We start from the raw sequence: 23,794 nt of genomic DNA on the forward strand, positions 1-23,794 counted from the left end.
TTATTTTTGGAGCTGGTTCAAAAGCGTAACTTAATGCTTTATTGTTTAAGGAATTGTGTTCAAAGCTTTCATAATGGGGCATGTGAATGTGAATCCTTGTGAGCGGAGATTTGAGAGATTTTAAGTCTATTTTTAAAGAAAGCGTACAGTTTATTTCTTACGACTTACATGATGTTTTGAAAGACTGTTAAGAAAGATATATGAAAAGCTTCAGTAAACGCATATGTTACGAATACCATCTAAAAGCTAAATCCGAGCTAATGTAAATGGTATGAGCAAGATGTTACTAGTTTGACGTAACTCCAACAAAAACCTACGCACAATAACATGGAGGTTAACTGAATTGAAAATTGTGACTTGAATTTGTTGTTTAAGTCGGATTCATAGGACAAATATTTTCTTGGCCTACTTCATACAAAATTTACATTTCATCTGTTGCTACATAATATGATTTACATTTAGAAGACCTAGGCTAAAGCTTAGGTTTTGTAAGTCTGGCCCATTTTTGGCAACAACTACCAAATATGATTTGGTTCCAACTATTTTTTTGTTGTAATAAAACAGAATTCGTTCTACTGCTGGGCACAGTCCGTTTCCCGTATTGGGAAGGTTTGAACATTGATCACACACTTGCTCGCTGTGGGTTAGCATTTTCAGATTCTAATGCTTGCAATCTAGGTTTAATGAAGATGTTATCTTTCACGTTCAGTGTGGTGTGGCTCAATTGCCAGAAAAAGTCCTGACTATCAGGAAAAAATATTAAGGACTTTCAGGTTCTAGTTTTGTTTCACCGTGTGGAAAATGCTACTTAAGTCCTAGCTAACTTAAAAGTAAGATGCCTTTACCGCCGTACATTTCACTTCAGAGAAAGAATTTTCATTTAAGGCTTTCGTGGTGTCTTTGAAACATGCACACTTAACAACATTTCTGAAAATAGAAAAGTGTTTTGTACTTAAACCACGCTACTTTATTACAGCACTTTTCAGTTAAAAATAGCAAAATCTCCGTTTTGCTTAAATATAAAAGGGGTTGTCCTTTACAAACAAAGGTTTCTTCTCTTACATAATTCCCAACAAACTTCCCTAATGCTTAAAATAATTTACACCCGGATTTAACCTGAGACAGCCGAGGAAAACAGATCGCGAGACAAACAACCGCGGCCGATATGATATAACGTAATTATACCGAAGCCTACGGTTTTGAAAAACATTCCCGGCTTAGCTTTTCCTTATGTTCCCAGTTGAGTGAGTCAGTGAAATAAAGCTTACTCCGAGGGCTTCAAGGCAAGACGAGAAATGTGGGGATAACAGTAATTGCGCTAAGGCTGGGCCAAGATATTTTCAGTTTGGAGAGCTTCCGTCGGTTAACATAAAACATTACCGCACAACGACGACCAAGTGCGGTAAATTTCAAACTTTCTAAATAACTTGCTTCCGACGCCAGAATAGTCCTAATTTGGATTTTATAGTCACACTCGGCCTGTCCGCTCCCTTCGAGAAAATTGCAGGAATTCTGAATAAATATTTGTCTTTTTATACAAAGCCGGGTGAGGCGTGCCCTCACATACGCTGAGAATATTGCGGCGAGTTTTGATAAACTCTGTGTAAATAATGTGTTTTTAATGTAGGATTCAGGACTCCAAAATCTAATCAAACCTTTGACAATTTTATCCGCTAGGCCTGAACATTAGCATTATTGAATAATACCGGTTATTGCGTAACATGATTAGGGGAACAATATAATCAGTGAAACTTGGGGCTGTTTCATCCAAAATGAGGTTGTTCTGTTGAAAAAGATTTGAATATCGTACATTTGTTCTACGTATAAAGGGAATTGTTCATTCACAAAGCTTTGTCGAGATAATTTCGTGGTCTTTCATGACTGATCAGCGTTATAGGTGTTTTAGATTTGGGTTGGCTCTGCCAGTGATAGGTACTGTTTTAATTAAATATAGGGTAAAGTTTAATGCGGTTTTCAATCAAGTTATACAGCGCACTGAAATAATTGGTTGAATAAAATTGAAATTCGTTACGGATTTCAATTTATTAGCTTCTACTAAGTCTTCCATTAAATTGGCAAAATTATAAGATTATCTTTGAATTGTCTTTCTTTCGGGATATTAAATTATTTAGACCGTAACGAAAGACAATTCTGTTAAGGTTCGTAATTTGATGGAAGTTTATTTAATTGAAATCAAATTATGTTCTGCATCGTTTATTATTATTATTTTCTACCTATTCGTAATTATACACTTTCGCTACAAAGTTATTTAATTCAGTTTTTGGAGTATTAGTATTTGATCGTTTATCTAGAGTATTCTAGGGGCCTGTAATAACAGAAACTGTAGTTAAAGCGTGTTACCTGGAACTCAAATATATCTACGTAGTTTGCGCACCTGATTTCTAAGAAAGCGTGGGTAACGGTAGTTTTAGGGTAAGTTATGGTTAGAGTTACTGACAACGTATAAATCCATACGTAAGTGATTACTTGTAATCGGATGATAAAGGGTAGGGCTAGTAATGTACATAACATAATTTTGTGATTACTTTCTTACGAGTCTATAAAAAAACATACTTCATGTATTTAAGTAAGCCTAATAGTATATACATAGGTTACCTCTTAAACACTAAGTTAGGTTTTAAAAAAGGATGTAATTTATATTTAAGGAATAATAGCATCAGAAATACACGTAATAATTATTTTGCATACCTACGATTGTGTGAATCATCTTACTTTTGACTTATTTAAGTGTCTACGACCGTACCCGTCTACAGAACAAAATGATCGTGCTCATCACACAAACATTTATCTCGTCGGTCGTGGTCATATAGCAGTCAGAGTCTCTACCCAGTAGACTAACAGGCCAATGTTTTTCTAAGGCCTTTTTGTATTTGACAGGCTATACTTGCATTGTGCTCTATTTGTAGGTATACTTTGAATTGCCACACTCAGTTTCCAATTTATCTTGTCATAGAGCCGGATACCCAAAACCAAAACAGTATAATATACACAACACTTATTTACGGTCAATAAAGTAATATTATTGATACGTCCATTGACCTTCATTCGTTTGTAAGCAGACAAATCCACTGCTGTGCAGTGCATTTACAAAATCAAGGTTGTCGAAAAAAAATCTCAACTCAATAAATATTAATTTTCCTAAGACAAGTTATTTTTTGATGTGTTTATAAAGTCCCGTGCCCAGAGATTAAAAATTGAACCTTTATATAGAACTTTACTCCTTCCCGTCTGTCATCAGGCTATACCTCATGAACCGTATTGGCAGGACAGTGGAAATTGCAAAGATAGTTTCATAATGATGCAGCTACAGTCAGAGTCTAAGTTACGAACACGTCACAAATTTGAAGAGCGCACCTCACCAATTCTCCTAACCCTAAAATGTAATGACATGTTAACAAGAAGTCACATGTATATATTATAGATAGTATAATGCAATCCCTATACTTTGTATTCAGTCTAAACACCATCGACGCTTATCTATCCCATGGAAGTTATTCTTACCCGGTTTACAACGCCCGGAGGAGGTGCCGGGGATAACAATACTTAATGTGGGATCACTTTGCATTAGCTGTAACTTGAATTTATGTTTTCTTGCAAACCAAGTCGTTATCCAAACGGTTTTGATTTTAGGGTTCTGATTTATAAACGCAGTTTGGACATAGGACTTAAGGAAGTCTATGTTTATTTCTATAATTCTACTTTACGCAGGTGTAATTGAACTCTTAAATGGCTGAACTGATTTGAATGTTATTTTTTGTATACATTTGGGTGTCGCCTTCTATCTTGTATTGCAATTCATTCTTTATTTCCTATTAGCTTTGAATATCATGCAGGACAACGTTTGCGAGTCTGCTAGTACTAGTATAAGTGTTTCAATATACAGTAGGATTAAAAAAGGGAAATATAAAGGATTTAATTTTATCAACTGGTCATTGACTGTGTGGATAGGTGAGTGGTGAAGGTTGCCACGCCAATAATTACTAGGTGACGAACTCCGGGTTCCATTCCCAAAAAAGCATGCAAAGCAAACATGTAGTGTAGTGTAGTAGTGTAGTGTAGTAGTGTAGTGTAGTAGTGTAGTGTAGTAGTGTAGTAGTGTAGTAGTGTAGTGTAGTATTAGCTACAAAGAACGTTTACAATAAAAAAAAATCAAAAGTGTTTGATAAGGAAGAAGACATTTATATCAAGTAATATCAATATTGTCAAAGCTTAATAAATACTTTTTCGATGTATTGTTAAAGATAAATAAATATTTATTATTACAATTTCTTTGAACGACGAGTAAATAATGTGATGCAGGGATATCAACAGTAAGAATGTTCGCGAACCCTTAGTTTGTTCAATTAGAGGAATTGTTCCTGTATTTGATACATCCGCAATTTGGGTACTTGACATCGCCGAGTCGGCGTCTTATCAAAATATTCCGTGAATATTTATATACAGATACCGAAAACACGTATCTACTTCGGCTTCATTTTAAATGTAATAGTAAATTGTTTTGTCTTTTTATGTTTTCATTTAGAAACTACGCAATCGATTTTGATTTAATTCGTGTGAAAGATATTTTATCTAATCTGTCTATTTAGTTTAAGAGGCAAATAACAATGACATCCCATGTCTAAATTTACGTAAGTACATGGTACATACAGAGCAATTAAAAAAAATGCGATAGCAATGCAAAGTGTGATAGAAAAAGTCACTAATGGATTTGAAAACAGGAACCTAAAAAGCGATTTATTAAATAAAAACATCAAGATACTACATTCAATATACAACGTAATAATGTTAAAAAGCTAAACAACTCATTGATTTCGCCGAATACCCTATAAATAATAAATAATTCGAGTGATCACTAATTGATACTGAGGACGAAACGAAATAATTAAGCCGTTGATATCATTCCGATATTCATCAACTGTTATTCATGTACTTCACTAGTTCATTAACATTGACCACAGCCAGATCGTTAGTGTTACGCACACAATATATTCACAACATGAAAAAACATTGCGTGATAAAACTCTATATACCTACACTACATTTTCTTACACCAATTATTTTATGTAAAACAAAAAGCATAAAATCAACGAAAAATTATTCGACTGTACATAATTCGGGCACGAATCCGCATCAACAGATTTATAACCTTAAAGATTGCTTTAAAGGAAAGTATTGCCTTTTTTTCCTTTGAAAATGGTATCGCAGTTTTATTATCGAGGGTTGTAAATTAAAAACGAGATCGCAATATCGTCGAATGATTTTCAATCGTCGACGTGACCTTTGGCAGAATGTCTAATGATATTTACACCTGTCTGATGCAGTTTAGTGAATTTTGTTTAGTGGAAAACAAGGTTCGTTTCAAGGGTGAGTTCAGTTGAGTTCCAGCCGCGCTACGGGCAACACGCGGCGACGACGCGGGTGCTAATGCCACTAAAGTTACATGAACTGTGACTGTTCAAAACAAATCAAATAAAAAAAATGATATATTCATTTAAAGTAATTTCATAGAATACTATTGAACAATTTTTGTAGTAAAAATGTGTTTAAAAAGTTTGCGAAGAAAGTTTCTAAAAGTTTTTAGTTTGACGATTATTTTAATTAAAAATGTTTGAAGTTCTGTATTCAAAATTGTGTTGCGAAGATAAATAACCAATTCATATGTTTTCAATCTCTTATAAAAATATCGGGTAAGAATATTACGTTTTAGGGAAAAGGAGGAAAATAAGGTTTTATTCGCTGCCTCCAATTGCGGTGCAAGGGATTTTGAAGAGACTATTCAAACAAGTAATCAAAGCCTTATTAGATTACGTTTCCTTTTAGCTGATTTTTTTTAGGGTAATTTAATTATTTTTGATGTGATTTAATTACGTAATTGTGTCCCAAAACAATTGGAATCATTCTTGCATTTCGTTCCTAGATAGCTATTCGACAGTTAATTTGGAATTTCGATTTAAATATTCTCTTTAAAATAAAAACCAAAACTGTTATTGAAACTTTCTGGAACTTAGCACGATTTATTTAATCATCTGGAAAATGAATTTTTCAATTAAATCAGAATTGCAGTACAGGCTTCAATTTAAAATGATCTATTCTATTTTAAAGCATTCGCGAAAATGATACTCATTACTAAGAAAAGTGAAATCGTCTTTGCTTCTTGTGATGTTTGAAGTAGTTTGAACCTTCTTTATATAGAAACCAGTAAGTAACAGGCAGACAGAGACATTTTAAAATAAAAACTCGCAATTCTGATACGGACTATCTATCTATTAGCTGAAATTATTACAACCTATAGTGAATGACAACCACAAATGCACTATAAATTTGCCACAGCTCCTTAAACAGTACTTTATTACAAGCTCGCATCCGCCTATCCCAATAAAATACGATCATTATCGCTAGATATCGTCTAAACTAAAGTCATATCACGAGGGTGGTCCGTGATTTCCGTTAATAAAAGTCCTTTGTGACCTTTGCGCGTCTTCACATTGTTAAGACGCGAATAAAATCTTTATCACACCGTTATATTTCCGTGATTGTAGAATGCTTTCACGGAATTAAGCCTCTGTGGTCATTTTGAGAACTCGCTTAGGGATTAAATTCGAATCAGCCAACCCCATTCTTCCGGTATGTTCACGATCCGCGTATATCTAACCTACGTAGGTACATAGAACATAGTTCAACCCCATTTTGCCCTTGGAAATCCGTTTACCTCCTTTTCACGCCTGTAGATTTAATTTGATGGAGCTCTTCAGGGTGCATTACCTTATGATTAGGTTGGCTTTTTCTACGTAATATAAAGTGAAAATTGGCTTCTTTATTTTTAGCGCGGGGGTGTAAACTCTTGCGACTGATGAGTCTTGGTAGACAAGTGACATTGCAAGCGTTAAGGATAATATTATATTTCCCAAAAACTTTTGACTTGTCAGGTATTTATACTTGTGACTGTTTAATACTAATCTCTACTACTCGTAAAGCCATTTTATTCGCGTTAACGTTTGTTTCATAACAATATATTTAAAAAAGTCTGTAATGGATTTGAGTCATTATAGAATTTGGAAAACGGAACATTTTTTATAATAGGTGTTCCTCATTAGGAAAGTATAGTTGTATTAAGGTCGGTGCTCTTTATAAAGCTGTCCCTGTACCTAAAACCCTTTTTAAAGACATCTAGTTATTGTCATGTAGACAGATGAACATAAACAGATTTTGCTGATAAAAGGTTTACGACCTATTTGATGGCCAATACTCTGCCGGACACAAAAGCCAACCGAATTGTGAATCATTACTCACTATTTCGTAATTAAGAGACAACATCTTTAGCAGACTCGTTTAGTAGTTTAAATCAATTCTTCCAAGAACCCATTGCTTTTAATAATGATATATCTAGGAACAAAGCAAATACTAAGCAGTGAGCTTTAAGTGATTTTGATTATAGTGACATTGTACAGATTCGGGATAGCAACGGGTTTCATTCGGTACGTCAATTCTGGATTGACCTAACAAATGATTCCGATTTCTTTTCAAGATCTATAGTTCTCCTTTCCCTATTTCCGCACGGCCGAACGGATAAAATTCGTTTGTTCTCCGTCGTATAAGTTCGTCAACTATTTACTACTTTCTTAGGACAAAATGTTACGACAGTTTCTTTGATTCAAGAAAGGCTATTATTCTCTTATCATTCATTTATGTGGCAATTTTAGTAATTGAAATTAATGGCACGTAAAAGTCAAGTAATTCTTTAATCTTCATCTTTATTTTCGACATAAATGTCCAGTCAAGTGTGTTATTAAATAAAAGACTTGGATTATGCTTTATAGCTCTATAGACCATTAGAGATGATATGGTGAATCGTTCTTAATGCGACGTACATATTTTTGATGTTATATGAATATCTCTTCATCATTTGTCTGAATAGTCTAAACAAAATACCTAATTAGATAAGATCCTTCGAAAATTCGGTCAAGTGCGATTCTGACTGAAAGTGCTAAGCGTTTCGTACAAATAGACTGAATAAAAACCAAATTTGTAAATATTTTTTGTAACGTATTTTTTTAAATACGCATTTCGACGTCACAGCCAACATCATGAACTTTCTATCAATTTATTCTTAATATTAAGTTGTTGAGGTATTGAAACTTTAGCAATTCAATCGTACTTTGTGAAGTTCGTTTGATAGAATCTGTCTTTGAATTCCTAAAGAGTGTTTTTTTATCATAAAGTTAGAATTCAGATCAATAATTTTGTTGGTTCTTTTTTGATATTTTTTTCCCGGACCTTGAGCATTTCGCTCACGAACTATCTCCATCCTGGGTAAGGTTGAGACGCATGGCTGAATCTTACCGAATGAAACCACCGGCATGCTTCAACAAACGCAATACTGCCACTATTTATAGTGACTTATGAAAGGCATTATCAGTGCCCTCCTCCTTACATTGAATTTGGAGGAAGGGAGTAAATTCTTATTCAATTTCCGCGTCTTCTGTGAGTTTCATCACGTTTGTTTAATTCTTCGACAGCAATCCAAGATTTGCCACCTCAAGTCTCTTCCAAATATTGTCGCTAATACAGCTGCAAGCTGAAAGTTCTTCGCCTAGTGTCACAGCAAGAAAGTCGTTGTACCGTCTGAGCTGGAAATGCCTCTCTCTTTGTCTTTGCAGTTGTTGCAGCAAGGTGTAGGTTTTCTAATGGTAGAGAACAAGTAATTCCCAAAGCAGACCTTTCCAATCCAACGTATTATTTATTTGGGCCTTAAATTAAAATCATTGTTATTTTTATTTCGTTCGGTTCGGATTTGCACGTAGATACAATTAGTTATAAATTTTCTTTGTCTTAAGCCAAAACCTTCAATATTACGTGGATCTGATAAAAAGGATTTTTGCGAGGAAAAATATAGGTTTGTATTACGGATTCGTCTCTGGGGAATGGACGAAGATCTTGCCAAAATTTCTATAGTATCAATAATCTTAAAAATCCGAATATTTTTCTTTCTTTTCCTTTCCATTTCCGAACTTAAGTAAAACGTACACATTATTAAATCTTTCGTTCGACAAATCGTTACATATTCAAATATAAGTGATCAATTAAGTCTTTCCTATTATAACGACTCTCTAAGTGGTCGTTTCAGATGTTGATTAAGTCATAAAACTTTTTAATAGGCTTAATAACTAAGAATTCTAATTAAACAGTGACAAAAAAGTTTTGTTATAATTGATATAAATTTCGGGGTCCGGTCGTAAAAATTACCCTAGAATACTTATAATGTGTGATTTATTCTATAAAAACGAGAACGTTTTTCCCTTGACCTAATTGAATTGATTTATGTCAACATCCATTTTGTCTCTTACAATTAATGATCACATACTGCTTAACCTAGATGAATAGATCATAATTGGCTTGTCCCTATAGAAGGAGAAGATAAGTAGATATCTCTCCTGATCACATTCATGAGAAAGTCATCATCAGCCTTTGGACGGGATTTGGACACTTCAGGCTTAAAAACAATTGCCAGACGAAATTTAATAACCGGTACAATGATTCGCTATAACTTAGCCTATTAATAAAGTGTATTACGACATAATGACCAGAAACCTAATGTAACTCTGATTCGATATTTTTGACAGATTGATGTGAAAGGTTTTTGTACTTTTTCAGTAAGATCTCCTGCCTCTTAGAGCCTTAGAGGTCAACAAGTGTGGTGATAATAGTTGTGATAAAGGATTATTTTGTGGTGTAAAAGTATTCTAACTCTTAAAGAGTGAACTAAGAATAGGGTGTTAACATCAAGGTACCTTATATAAACACAAATTATTTTCCTCAATATAGTATTTTTTTTGTGCCAGTGAAAAAGCTGTGTCTTGAAATGACTAAGATTGTGAAGTGTAAATGAAATATGGACTCCGAAATCGATATTCAATTGTTCATAAACTGCACCCAGCAGATACTGGGTCGGCAGAAGTCATGGGATCAGCTGAACGTCACCCAGATATTGGACTTGCTACCTAATAGGATCTTAGAGGATATCAACCTCAAGTAAGTAAAACATCATACTCATTTTTTGATGTAGGTTAAGATTGCCCGTGATTTTACATTTTGTTTTTCTTCCGTGTTATGTAATGATGAGAAATAATCCGACTGCACGAATAGGTGAGTGATATAGACCATGAGGCTAAATTGACTGTGCGCGACGCGTCACAGGTTCGATCCCCGCGTAGAACAAACAAACGTGATTGTTGTAAGTCGATGTCTTCGTGCATGTGTGTTACTTTGCCGAAGTTCACAGAAGTGGCGCAAATATATATAGAAAACCATATTTTTAAGAAATGTTAAGTTTTTACTATTTCATGTATACTATTATGTTAATGTCTATTCTTTAGTTTATTTTGTAATTGCTCTTATATTAATATTATTTTATAACATCGCTTTGGTTTATATGTGACTGTAATGGTGTTATAATAAACAAATAAATAAATAAATAAATGTGACTTAAATGTTTGTAAAATCCTCGAAAAATTCACGGTTTTGATTAGCTGACAAGACGTAGAACCAAAGGAAAATCTGAATGTGAGATTTGACAGTCGATTTATTTTATTTGTTTTATAATAGCATTCGAAAAAGCAGAAATTATTTTAATAGTCCCATGTTATGCCAAAGTAAATACTTAAAATCATCAAAGGATAAAGCGTGAGCATTTTAAATCTTTCATCGTTTCAACGTCTATCTTGTTAACTAAGGTAACGCTGTAGTTAAAAAAAGAGTAACAAGTGAGCTCAAATTTCATCCAGATATTTTAATAATTTCTTTAAAGGTCAACTGTCTAACTTGATATCCAAAGTAAAAGGCTACTCAAAGCCAACCTCCTGTTTTGAATAATATTCGTTTCAATCATATTTAAACAGGGTAAACAGGATTCCGGACATGTCTCAAAATTTCTTCAATTGGAACAAAGGGCATCCCTTTGCAACCTGTAAAACAAAATTGTATACCTATAATATAATTTAAACAAACCCATTTTGTATCGTAAACGGAAAAGTTTGGATTCATATGTAGGCTGAAAATGGCGAATTTAAATACTCCGGTTTGATGTTTATGACTCATCATCATTCCCCTGCCCTTATCCTAATTATTTTATTTGGGGTCGGCGCAACATGTCATCTTCTTCCATTCCTTCCTATCGGCCGTCATCTCACAAAAAACACTCTTTACAGCCATATCGTCTTTCACACAATCCATCCATCGTTTCTTTGGTCTTCCTTTTCCCGTATATCCATCCACATCCATGCTTAACGCCTTCCTTACCACATGATTTTCATTCCTCCGCATAACATGCCCATACCATGACAGCCGGTTTGATGTTTATGTATATGTACCAAATAGTGAATAGGAAAGTTTTAACGTCAGATAGGATCCAAACCTAAGGCTACGGGCTCGGTTCATTCGATTTTTTATTTTGATCGAACTCTCTATTATTAATTTACTTACTATTCAATGGACATTTTTAATTGTAGCAGAAACCTTAATAACCATGACTTTAGAGTCTCTAAATCAATGATTGCGACAAATAAGTTTTATTCCTAAACAAAATTAAACAAGTGAAGCTAAACTACAATCTACTACAGATACTTAGAATCACAAAAAGTTTGTATAATACCATCAGGGGTCTACCGCGTCTCAAGGTAATATTATTATGGTTGTAGAACGGGACAGCGCAATACATGGCGTAGCAGCATCCTACAAAAAACCTAATGTACTAGGTTACAGAAAAAAATTGCTTAAATATATACAAAACACATGTAAACTTTATTTGTTCATGCTTTTCTTTAAAAAACTGGCAAGGGTCTATCGCCACTTATGTAAGACGTACGTAAGAGTTGGATCCATGGATGAAACGGTACAACGTAAAAGAGCGCTTTCGTCCAGAACAGCGACAGTCGTACTTCTAGTTCTAAAGTCTGTTGGAATCAAGTCTTTATTGAACGATATATTCACATTAATTTCATTATTTAAATGTTGTTGAAACAGTAAAAGAATATTTAGATATCAAGAGCCCTATATTTTTTTCGTTATTTTAGCTAATAAAACGTATTTTCTGTCTTTGTAAGATTAAACGGAATTAGGTTGTAGTGTTGGTAATATACTAAGTTTTTTTTATTACACATCATCAAAGCGTATAACTGGAATTAAAACCAATTCTATATAATCGTATAAAATGTTAATTTGCAAATTCCTAGTACATACAGAATAGCACGTTTATTCGTTATTTCTTTGCCACCCGTTTGAGTTTCTAAAACTGTTGGCCAAAGTTCACTGATACTTGGAAGCCTTCAATTAGGATTAAATTACTCGAAACGTTTAAGTTTCTAGGCAAAATTTGTGAAGTACCAAACGGAAGACTCAGATCACAGCGCGAAGTTTTACACGCACTTCTGTTTATTACCCTTTCTTCTAATTCGTTTAAAGAATACATTTTTTAAGCTTTGCAAAAATATATACAATCTTTTTTATATCGCACACATGACCAAACCAAGTTATCACTAGCAACTACTGAAATCATTTCAGGCCAACTTTAAAAAAATAATATGTAAACTCCTTTAATAAATATTCGTGAATCAAATAACAAATCATATTCTTGTAAGTTACATATTTTGCTAAAATGAGGTAAAATGTTAGCTGCTTAACTGTTTGATCAAGCGCTCCTTATTTATACGTGTGTTCACAACTACCCCTAATGCTTATTTAATGTCACCTGAACTTTTGCAAACAGAAATGGCAATGTTGTGTTAAACCGTCTGACTGTTGATGTTAGTCGAAACTAAAAATGGACTCATTTTATCAGAATTTTTATGTGTTAAACATACGTATGTATACATTAACAATTATATCATACTTTTCTTATTGCTTACTCTTAATCTTATTACATCCTATTATATTGATGCATTGCAAGGGATAGATTCATACTTTCATTTTTTTTTTTCGATTCCTACCTTTGTACATAGATAACTACCCTTTTTTCCGGATTGAAAAGCTAATGACTTCAACCCATGCCGAGGACACGGCGTGGGGATATATCGAACTCCCTAAACTTACCTAAGAGAGAGTCACGAGACCGCTCAGACATGCTCTGCGTGACTCTGACAAAGCAACTGCCCCAATACAGCCACACGGCATTTTTATAATCGTTAACGTCAATAGAAACCACTCGAATGTATGTAGATGACAGGTTTAAGTGACGTGATGAAACGAAATGTCATTTCCACATATTTCAGCGATATTCATTGACGTTAACGATTGGAAGAATGTTATTTACTAGATGCTAGGCGCCAGATGGGCCGACTCGAGGGATGCCTACGCATGATCTGCCTCTCTTTAAGATTGGGTACTAGTCGTCTGGTTTGAAGTAAATAGTTGGATGCCCATGTGATACAATTAATAGTTTTTTTCAATATGTAAAGGGTTTTTTTTTTCAAATCCTATTCAATGATAATTCCAATAAACTGTTATTCTCCAAGGAAACTGCTGATATTCGTTGCATACTTTATCATAAGCTGAGCCGAATACATTAGAATTAAATTTATTAGACAAATGGAATGTATTCTGATGGCGTTCATGGCATGCGTCTTGCTAAAACTGAATATCTCATATATGTCTGAATAGTACGACACATATGACGAATGTGTATGTTGTCTGAAGTCCTCTTTAACGGCTAGACCAGTATGATATTTTATTTGTGAAAGGATTAAAAAAATGTAATTGTATTCTTTGTCTTTAATTTCGCACGTAATTTGTTTAATCGATCATCCTTATCGATTTAAATAGCATGCAGGCCGCCACCATTCCGCTAGTGTGTGTACATGTAGAAACAAGGGCGTAGCCAGGATTTTGTACAGGAGGGGCAGGTTGAGAAAATCATAGAGAAACTGAATTTATGTTTTCATACATCTATATCTATATCTATACTAATCTATAAAGCTGAAGAGTTTGTTTGTTTGTTTGAACGCGCTGATCTCAGGAACTACTGGTTCAAATTGAAAAATTCTTTTTGCGTTAAATAGACCATTCATCGAGGAAGTCTTAAGGCTATAAACCACGCTGCGACTAATAGGAGCGAAGATACAATGGAAAATGTGAAAAAAAAGCAGGTATAAATCATAACTTATATCTTCTACCCACGGGGACGAAGTCGCGGGCAACAGCTAGTTAGGTATAAAGGTGAAAGTTTGTGTGTGTGGACGGATGCATGTTTGTTACCTCTTTCAGGCAAAAGCTACTGAACACATTACGATGAAATTTGGTATGTAGGTAGCTGAAAACTCAGAATAACACATACATAGATAGGGGTAGGGTAGGTGTAGGGTAGGCTTAGTTTAGTTAGGGTAGGTGTAAAATTCATTACTGGGCTTGACGACGTCCGCGGGGTCAGCAAGTGTAACAATAAAAAAAAAAACTATGGAATAACACTTAACTTAAACTAAAAAACTTAACTTAGTAAATTTCGCTCAGTTTGCCAGCCCGCCCGTCTGCCAGGGGGGGGCCGCTGCCCCCCCTGCCTCCCCCTCGCTACGCCCATGTGTAGAAACAATCATATCTCTACAGGCTACAGTTATAAGACCTACGATTGCAACTTCCACAAAAAATCTAACAATAAAAATGAATCGTGTTTGTTTAGATTAAAATTTTTATTGGAGGAATTGTTTCTGCATTTGTTGGGGATGCACAATTTATGGGACTGAAATTTAATATTTGATTTGTTGGTAAAGCATAAGAACATAACATTTTAGATTATTTTTGGAACGTTTTATTAATGAAGTTATTTGTGCTTAACGCAGGTAAGGTTTGCGAAAGCTTTTGCGGATTACCAAAATATATAAAAGTAGAGACATCCATTTTAAAAAAAACCGTGTGTGAGTTGTCCCAGAATATATTGTCCCAGAATATATATAATAATGTGGGAATTAAAAAAAAAATAGGGCTACTAACTCCTAGAGCATCATCACCTACGTGTACGTAGAAAAACAGTTAATAAAAAACAGTATGTTGCAGTTTCGAAAGATAACCGCCAACCTGTACTGCGCGATCATGTTTCTACAAATAACTACAAACTCTTACATTAAGACGTAGTACTAACCCTTCTGACCTCAAATATTTAGCACAATACCTTCATGTATTATATAACAAGCTACGTAAAATATGTCGGCGGTATACTCTGCCTTAATTATTTACCTGAGTCCGTTATCCGTACAGAAAGTAATTGAATATTGTAGATTAATTAAAAGACGCGCTGATATTTATCAGGTATAGATAACGTCGTGCAGTGAGGCAGGTATGTTAAACGAATGGGTAGTTCACACTAATATGCATGGGGTTTTACATTATTAACGCATATTTTATCTCGTTGCTTGGACTTAGGACTCTATTTATGCGAGAGACAAAAATAAATATTAAGTATACCTTACAAAAAAAAATCAGTTTAGGTCAACGATTTAGGATTATACAATTTAGATCTCTCAACATTTTCCTGCCGCGTTATTCAGCGGTATAAGGAAGAACTTTGATTATCATTAACAAGGCTGTAAGGAAAATGTAAAAATAAAAATAAAAACTGGCGCAAAGATTGAGTCACTGCAAATTTTAATTAAGTACATATTTTTTAAACGGAGGTTTATACATAACAAATTTTGTAGCGATTTGCTTGCAAAAATCCTGCAAATTCTAATAGAGTTTTGTAAAATAACTTATAAGCTTTGTTCTGTAATTCTATATTATAGATATTGTGTTGTTTCCTTAATTAAGGTCTTGCGGTGAAGTGAAATATAGTGAGGGAACCTGGGCGGAATAACATGGAATTAGTAACTCGCAATGTGCGGGCTTGACTCATTTAAACTTGGTGTTTAAAGTACGCGTTGTTTAGTAGTAGGAATAAAATAACATTTGCATACGGAAAAAGTAAAAATCATGTCTGCTCTTGTAGTCAAGTAATGCTCCTACATTTCTCTTATCTACTGATAACGCTGACTGTACTGTTTTGTATAAAGCGCTCTGCTATTTTTTAAGCAATTTCTGCCAGTGTCGGGTTATGACCACACATGAGGACTGTACGATGTCAGTTGCTGGATGGAATACTAGTCGATTCGGCAGAACTCCGGTGACTGCACAAATGTATTGAACTAACAAATCAAAGTTACGTCACTTGTCGGGACGGAATGTCATTGTCGTAGACTAGAAGTACGGTTTGACGCGATGTTTAGTTTTCTTAACTCTCAAATTTGTTGTCGGAAGGATTTTATCTAAATAAGCGATTATACATATTCTTTTCTGTTTTGTTGTTAGAATTATTTCTTCGCTTTTCATTTCAACCAACGCTCGTCGTAGTGAGAGAAAACCTATATTCTGTAAGATCCATTTACAATCATTCGAAGGAAACATTTTGTAGAAGCAAAGAGGATTTTTGGCAGACACCACGTAGGTACTATTTCATTCAGGCAAAAGCTAGGCTCTAGACTTGTCACCCGAGTGTTTCCGACTTCAGGTTGACTTTTAGCCTTGTTTTCTCAGTATCGGGTTATACGCTTACAGAATATTCTAGTTCAAACTGAATATACATGCATACTTACCTTTTATATTTCGGTATTTACATATTGAGCCCATAAATAAGTTAACGACATTATGTTTTATTCTTCATGTTTTAAAAGATAAATTAATTTATGTATTTTCTTGTAATATATGAAGAAAATAATGTAAGTAAGTTAAAGTAACTATTTTATTTTGACGTAGAGCATTCTCAATAGCATTTTCGCGTACCTAAATATAACGAATACTCACAATTATACACCGTGATTTTTAGTCGTCTTACAAAAGCAGCCCAGTTCATGTATCCAATGACTAGAACACGTTCATGATAAAAAATGGGTATTTATGAGATTTGAATAAATTTAAAATGCAATTTTTTATTCAATATTATGATGCAATTCGTAGTTTATTAGAAACACAGCTCTGTTGCGAGCGCGGTCCGAGCATTGTAACAATGGTGATAGGCGCGGGCGGCGGCGTTTTTATCATTTTTAAAAGTATATTTCAGATTTCTCTTGTTTAATTTTTCTTCGTACTTATTATCTTAGTTGATGATAAAAAAATAATAATCGCGCCTAGGGGTATTTTACGTCGGATACATGAACTGGGCTTTTTTTTTTAAAGTCACCGTGTATATTTATCAAATCATATGCGTATAAAATACTGAAATTACAACCTTAATCCTTTCCAAACTTTAACGTTATTGACTCTCTTACTGACATATGAAACTGAAAACTAGGTGAACGATACGAAGAACTACCAGCGTAACCCATGTTTACCTTTGTACAGCTAGTCAACAGATAAATAAATATGCTTACACCACTAAAAATTCTACTTGACGATATCGGTGTTATTGATATTCGAATGTGTTATTCAATATTCAGGTGACTTTCTTTCGTACTAACATATACCTACACTTAATGTGTGAAATTTTTGAATACCAGATAATTTATATTGGAATGATAAATTGGATACAATATCAAATTATAAATAAGATAAAATAGAAATTGTTGTTGTGTACATTTAGAGGAGTATAATGGAGAAAATAATGAAGTAAATAGCAACAGTAGTGTAAAAGATACTACCTATTCATAAAATATGAATCCACTAATGATTGATTATTTATTTTACCAATCTTGAGAATCGAGCTTGTATTTCTTACTAAGGTTGTTTTTTTATATGTAAGTAGTTCATTTAATTAAATATTAAAAAAAATCACACCTTTCATGAACATTCTGCAAGCATGGTTCAGTTCTAAGTAAGTAATTCCAGAACCTATGTGTTAAACATTCATCACGATTTCACATTAGTCGTTTTGAAACTTTCTCGTAACAAACAGGTATGTTGAGAGCAATATTGTTCGAGAGAATCCATTTCAGACGTTTACGACTAAACCTTATGTACGGCTGAGTACCGAGTTACGTGATGATAGAAAATAATAAACTTTGATATGTGCGTTTGTAGGTCTATACATTTTTTTGTACCTGTAGGTTTAATATGTATGTGTGTAGAATTAATCTAAGTCAAATTATGAGGAATAGTGATTCTTGTTGAAAATGATACGTAACTTGGCAAGTCAGTCTTCCACGAAGTCATTGTCTCAAGGTCTGTTGAGTTCAGGTTCCAGTGTATTTACTGGATTAGGCTGACTACAGTATTTTACAAGGAATGATTTTCCATGTGACCTAAACTACAAACTTATCCTCCTATGATTCAGCGTCAAAAATTCGCCAAAAACTTTTACTTGCTTTTCTAGGCACGCGGAGTCAACAAGGCGAACTTTCGGACTCCAAACTCAACGGAGTATCTGTTAACAGAAAAACTCTGAATTTAAATAACGAACCAGAGACCGTCGGGTTCGGTAGCGCATAAACGAGGCAGTGAGTTACACTATGCATGCATAGGTTTTCTTAGTTACTATACCTATACAAATGTTGACATTTCCTAAAAATAGTTTAACCCTGACATATTAAAGTCAATTTCAATGCATAAGCCTTTATGACCAAGCTCGATACGACATTTATGATTGATTACAAAGTTTAACAATAGATTCAATACCCTATTTGTATTTGCCGTAGCGTACATTTTTGCTTATACTTTCCGATTTGATTCTAATAATTTCTGTTTTGTGGATACTTGGTTTTATCTGTACGTAGTAATAGAAAATGGGTTGTCAGGTCGTAGTTTTATTCGCTGACAGATAACGTTCGCTCGCCTGCACTTTATTGGGGAACTTAAGGGCAGAACTAATAAATTTTGTGTGTGAGTTTTGGACCTATCTGTTAGATCGTTTTTACGCCGGCGAAAAATCTTCAAACGAATGGGTTATATCACATTACTTTATCGAGAGCATATGTGTTAGATTTTTCAGTAGAATTACGTGAAATCTAAACGTACTATTTAAATGAACATTACGCTGTATCGTTAGGCAAAAACAAAAAAGTTTCTGCTTTTGGTACAGGGTTTCTTTAAACAACAAGACTCATTATCTATGGCACTTACAATAATGTACTAAAAGTGGCTATTCACTTAGAATCTGTCCCTAAAAATCTTGTTATTCAGTTAACCTCATCGTCGCTACCAGTTTCAGCGTAAACATCCAAGAAAATAAATTAAACTGTCAAGATTAATAGACATGATTAAAAAGGGTCGTTATTTATTAATTTGGATTTGAAGATACGCTGGCATCTTGGCTAGTAATTGGCGCTCGTGAACAAATTCACGGGGACCTAAAACATATTAGGAAATTTATATCCTAGAGGTTTTAATCTTACAGTACTTCGATACTTAAGTTTTGTTAGGTATATCTGGTGGAAGAAACTTACGAGTAATTTCTTAACCAGCATGCGGGTAGGACTGAAGTTTGAGAAAGGAAAATTGGGGGTCTTTGACCCTTTTGCCATGGCGGTGAATGTTACAATAAACTTCAACGAATTGCTGGCCAAACGCGGCCTAGCCTCGGAATGCCTAATAAAAATGAAATGAATCTTGTTTGTTTCCTTTGGGAAATAATTATTTTACGTACCTTCTTATCTTTCGTTTTAATTCTGCTGTTATTACTTGTCATCCTGGTTAGGGCAGAATGTTAAGTACGGATTAAATTATCTGATATTGTCTTTACGACGAGTAAAATTTATCTTCTTTCTTTCGTCCAAATTCTCCTACTTATGCTTACTTATCTCGTACTTCTGGATTATTTCAAATATTTTTCTGTCATGATATTGTATGAGTATGAGACTTAAGCTAGTAGTGCTGGAAATGTAAAAACTAAGTAACTTATTCTATTTATTAAAATTAAAATAAATGTATTCTGATTTTCGTGTGTTTGTTTCTTCGATATAATTATCATAAATATAAGCAAGGCAAAGGCATTTCGATTTGTGCATTGTAATAAAAATAACAAAGTGCTAAAATTAGTTCTGGCTTAATTGTCCACGACAAACATCTCCCTCAAGAAATTTATTTCTGACCTTTTTTGTTCAACAAGTCTAATACCTCTTCCATCTCCATATCTTCCAAAACATTTAGCATACACGTATAAATTGCAATAAAAACGTTGTAAAACGAAATATATCGAACATTTATTGTTTAGACAATGTAAAAGGATGGCACCCTTCTCAAATAGAACCATCAATGATGTCGAACATATTGCACTGGCCGCGGGATTGTCACGTACAGAATAAAATAAAACAGCCATGAAATATGGAGCTGTCCGGCTCATCTATCGGTATCAATTCCAGTAATTTAGCTACTATATTTTGGGAATATTTTGTTTACGTAACACGGTACTCTTTGGGAATTGGCTGGATATTCTTGTGTTGAAGTATTTTATTCTGAGATGTGAAAGCTTTTGAGAACTTCTGCGCTTTTTCTACAAATGTGCTGTCATTTACATTTGTTAGTATTTTAGATACTGATATGTTGTATGTTAATTAACAGTTTTTTTACCAGAAAGACATAGATTAGTTTGCAGAAATGTAAACGTATTAAATTAAATGTTTGTGCTGGAGCTAAACTTTTTTGGATAAAGGAACAGAAACTCTGCCAAAAGTTCTACTACATTTAAGACACATATTTTATGAAAAGAGTAGTTTGTTATTTCAGACTATTTTTGAACAATCCATGAATTTTACGGGAGTAAAACGTAAATGATTAGTGCCGTAACGAAAGATGTTCAGGACGGCAGTAAACCTCACTATCATGCCGAGCATATTTGCTTCCTTATTACATAATAAAAAAACGAGCCTTTGAGATAACAGATGTGCCCTTGAACAACGAAGTTTGTTTTTTCTTAAGTCAATTTGAGGATTATAAGGAAACATAAAGAAGTATACGGAACACATAAGGAAGTATACGGAAGCTAGGTTTTTTCCACGGTCATAGTCAACCAGATAATACCGCGTTTACAAGAGTTTGCTCAGACTTAGGACACGTTTGAGAGCAGATGTTTGTTATACTCATTTACTTAATTAACTTCTACTGTAAGTGCATACATACATAAATGTAGGTATCAGGGAACACAGGATGAACGTGTTCATTTAATCTTTAAGGTGGACAAATATGAACTGAGTTCCAGAGGAGGATGATATAAAGTAGTAAGATCTATAATATCTTTACATTAATATTTATCAGCCAAACTTATCTTTACAGTTGAGTTTGGCTCATAAATAAAGATATAATAATACCAGCCTTCTTCCAAATTGGATTCCAGCTCACAATGTCCTCCTTTCAGCACATTCAGTGTCTGCCAGAGGTGTCAAAGTGTTAAAAAGTCACATTGGTTGTTTATCCTTTGCTGGAATCGCACTTGCCCCTCGTGCATACAAATTCATACATATAACCGCAAAACCACCACGACCAATATAGATACTTGTACCAGAATCCTATAACAAACTTGCAAACATTCAAACTATTACTAAACTTAAACTAACGAAGTACAAACTACAAAGTAAAGTTATACCAAACGAATTGACCTCTACGAGGCTTTTAACTTGATCAAACATTCGGGAGCAGATGCCTGATTATATTAAAAGTATTCTATTTTATATCGTCGTGTTTAACTTGTAGTATTTGTTTTTACGAAGTACGTCCGCCATCTTTGCGTAATTAAGGAAAACGGGAACGAAAAGGAAACGAAAGACCGTTTACTTTTAGGGAACGAAATCGTTGTACTCTCTTTAGGATAATGTTATTCCTATGATTTATAACTGTTTTATATTAAAACTACGCAATTGCGATTTTAGTGTTTGTTTTTTTTATTGGGATTCTTTTTCTTCTAATATAGAATGACTAGCTGCTGCCCGCGACTTCGTCCCCGTGGGTAGAAGATATAAGTTATGATTTATATCTACCCTGTTTTTTCACATTTTCAATTGTATCTTCGCTCTTATTAGTCGCAGCGTGATGGTTTATAGCCTAAAGCCTTCCTCGATGAGTTGTCTATTTAACACAACACAATTTGGACCAGTAGTTTCTGAGATTAGCGCGTTCAAACAAACAAACAAACTCTTCAGCTTTATATATTACTATAGATAAGTACCTTATTTTATCGACTCTTTTTCGTACTATTTCGTTCCTTAACTACTTGTTAAAATATTAGGATTATTTTCTGCACATATTTGGTTAACACGTAGTGTAAACAGTTAGTAAGACGTATGACATGCATTGTCGCAGCAGCGAACACCAGTTTGAACATGAAATTATGCACACCTACTAAATCATTTTCTTATATTAATAGTTGCGATGAAGTTTAGGGCTTGAAACTACAGCTACAATGTTTAACGCAGTGGTCGTGTTTAACTGCTTATATAATTTAGTATCATGTTTGATTATTCATTCATTATTGTCACACAATCATATTTAAGACCTAAGAATAATATTGACGTATATTGCAATGAAAACTAAGCTGATAAAGTGCGATGCTCAAATTGATTCAGGAGTTAAAAGCGTGTCAACTGCAAAACTTGAGAAAAAGGTTTTTCTATCAAGAAATAAAGTAATCTTCTTTAACTAGTACTTATGTAACAAAAGATGATGAAACAGTTAATCTATTTTAACAACAGCTTAAGAAGATGAGAAGGATTACGTCATTACGTAACATGAACCAATTCTAAATTTTCTTATTATTTAGTTAGCTATCTGTACCCGCGGTTATGTCTGTGAATATATTTCCATTTAAGACGCAGTCAGGTAAAACGTAGTATTTATGTCAATACGGGGTATTAAACACCCCCTTGCACGTAATTTTAGTGTGTTTACGGTTTACTGACAGAACATTTTCTGCATAGTCCGCACATAATTTTATTGTGATTACGATTTACTCACGTATATTTTTTTCGGGATAGTCCGACTAGTTACAGTTTCAACAAGAGCCCTTAGTCATGAGCTGACGCGGCGGCCAGATGACTTAATAATAAGTGTGAGTAAAACTTGAATAAATAAATAATTATGAATCAACCTTACGAATGTTACAATAACAATCGAAATATTCTTCAAGCTATTAACCTCATTTACAACTGCCACTACTTTTTAACGCAATATTATTTGTTGCCCTTAATATACGTAACTACGTAACACGCACTCATGACTAAGAGACCACTCTGTGGAATAATAATAAACCTAAAAATGATTACTTTGTTTATTTACACCGACACCATTTCCATTTATAAATAATGATTTAGTATACACCAGACGGCTGTTTCGTTTCGGAAAAAATGGCCATCGATATACACAGTGACCTTGTTTCATAAATATGAAAATGATAAATATAAAATGACAAATATTTGTTGATGAAATTAATTTGGCAATTTAATTAGTAAGGTTGGATAATTTATTAAAAGAGTTTTGTTGCTATTGTAAGTTTCAAGTACCTAAGTAAACCGAAGACCAAGTTCTTGAACTTCGTGTTAACTTAGCAAGATTATAAAAACCAGAATTAATATGATTTTATTTAAATTGAGTGCGTTAAATTGGGCGGCAAAAAGACGAAGCAAGCTTAGTTATCGTTATAAAAGTAATTTTGCATTTGTATGTAGTTATAAACTGGGTCTTTTTGAAATCAACATCAATCAACTACATACAAATGCAAAATTACAGCTAGAACATTTACAACGCAATTTTGTTCAATAAACAAATCATTTTTTATGTTTAAGAAACAAAATTAAATCTTTTGACCAAACAATTTAAGATTTCTCGTCTTTTTATTTGTTTT

The 23,794-nt window shown here is 33.9% G+C and overlaps 1 protein-coding gene across 3 annotated transcripts in view; it reads left to right on the forward strand.

Moving 5' to 3' along the window:
- Nucleotides 1-5,495: 5,495 nt before the first annotated feature.
- LOC113496654 (tachykinin-like peptides receptor 86C) overlaps nt 5,496-23,794 on the forward strand; it is a 32,768-nt gene continuing 14,469 nt past the window's right edge. Inside the window, exons 1-2 of one of the 3 annotated variants that reach the window (XM_026875937.1) lie at nt 5,496-5,805; nt 9,673-10,050. In XM_026875937.1, the coding sequence (XP_026731738.1) occupies nt 9,911-10,050 (140 nt within the window). In that variant the 5' untranslated portion in view covers nt 5,496-5,805; nt 9,673-9,910. The remainder of the gene's footprint in view (nt 5,806-9,672; nt 10,051-23,794) is intronic. The other 2 variants (XM_026875939.1, XM_026875938.1) reach the window with 2 other exon arrangements.

The sequence above is a fragment of the Trichoplusia ni genome, chromosome 8 (genome assembly GCF_003590095.1).
Source record: "Trichoplusia ni isolate ovarian cell line Hi5 chromosome 8, tn1, whole genome shotgun sequence".
Classification (NCBI taxonomy): Eukaryota; Metazoa; Arthropoda; class Insecta; order Lepidoptera; family Noctuidae; genus Trichoplusia; species Trichoplusia ni.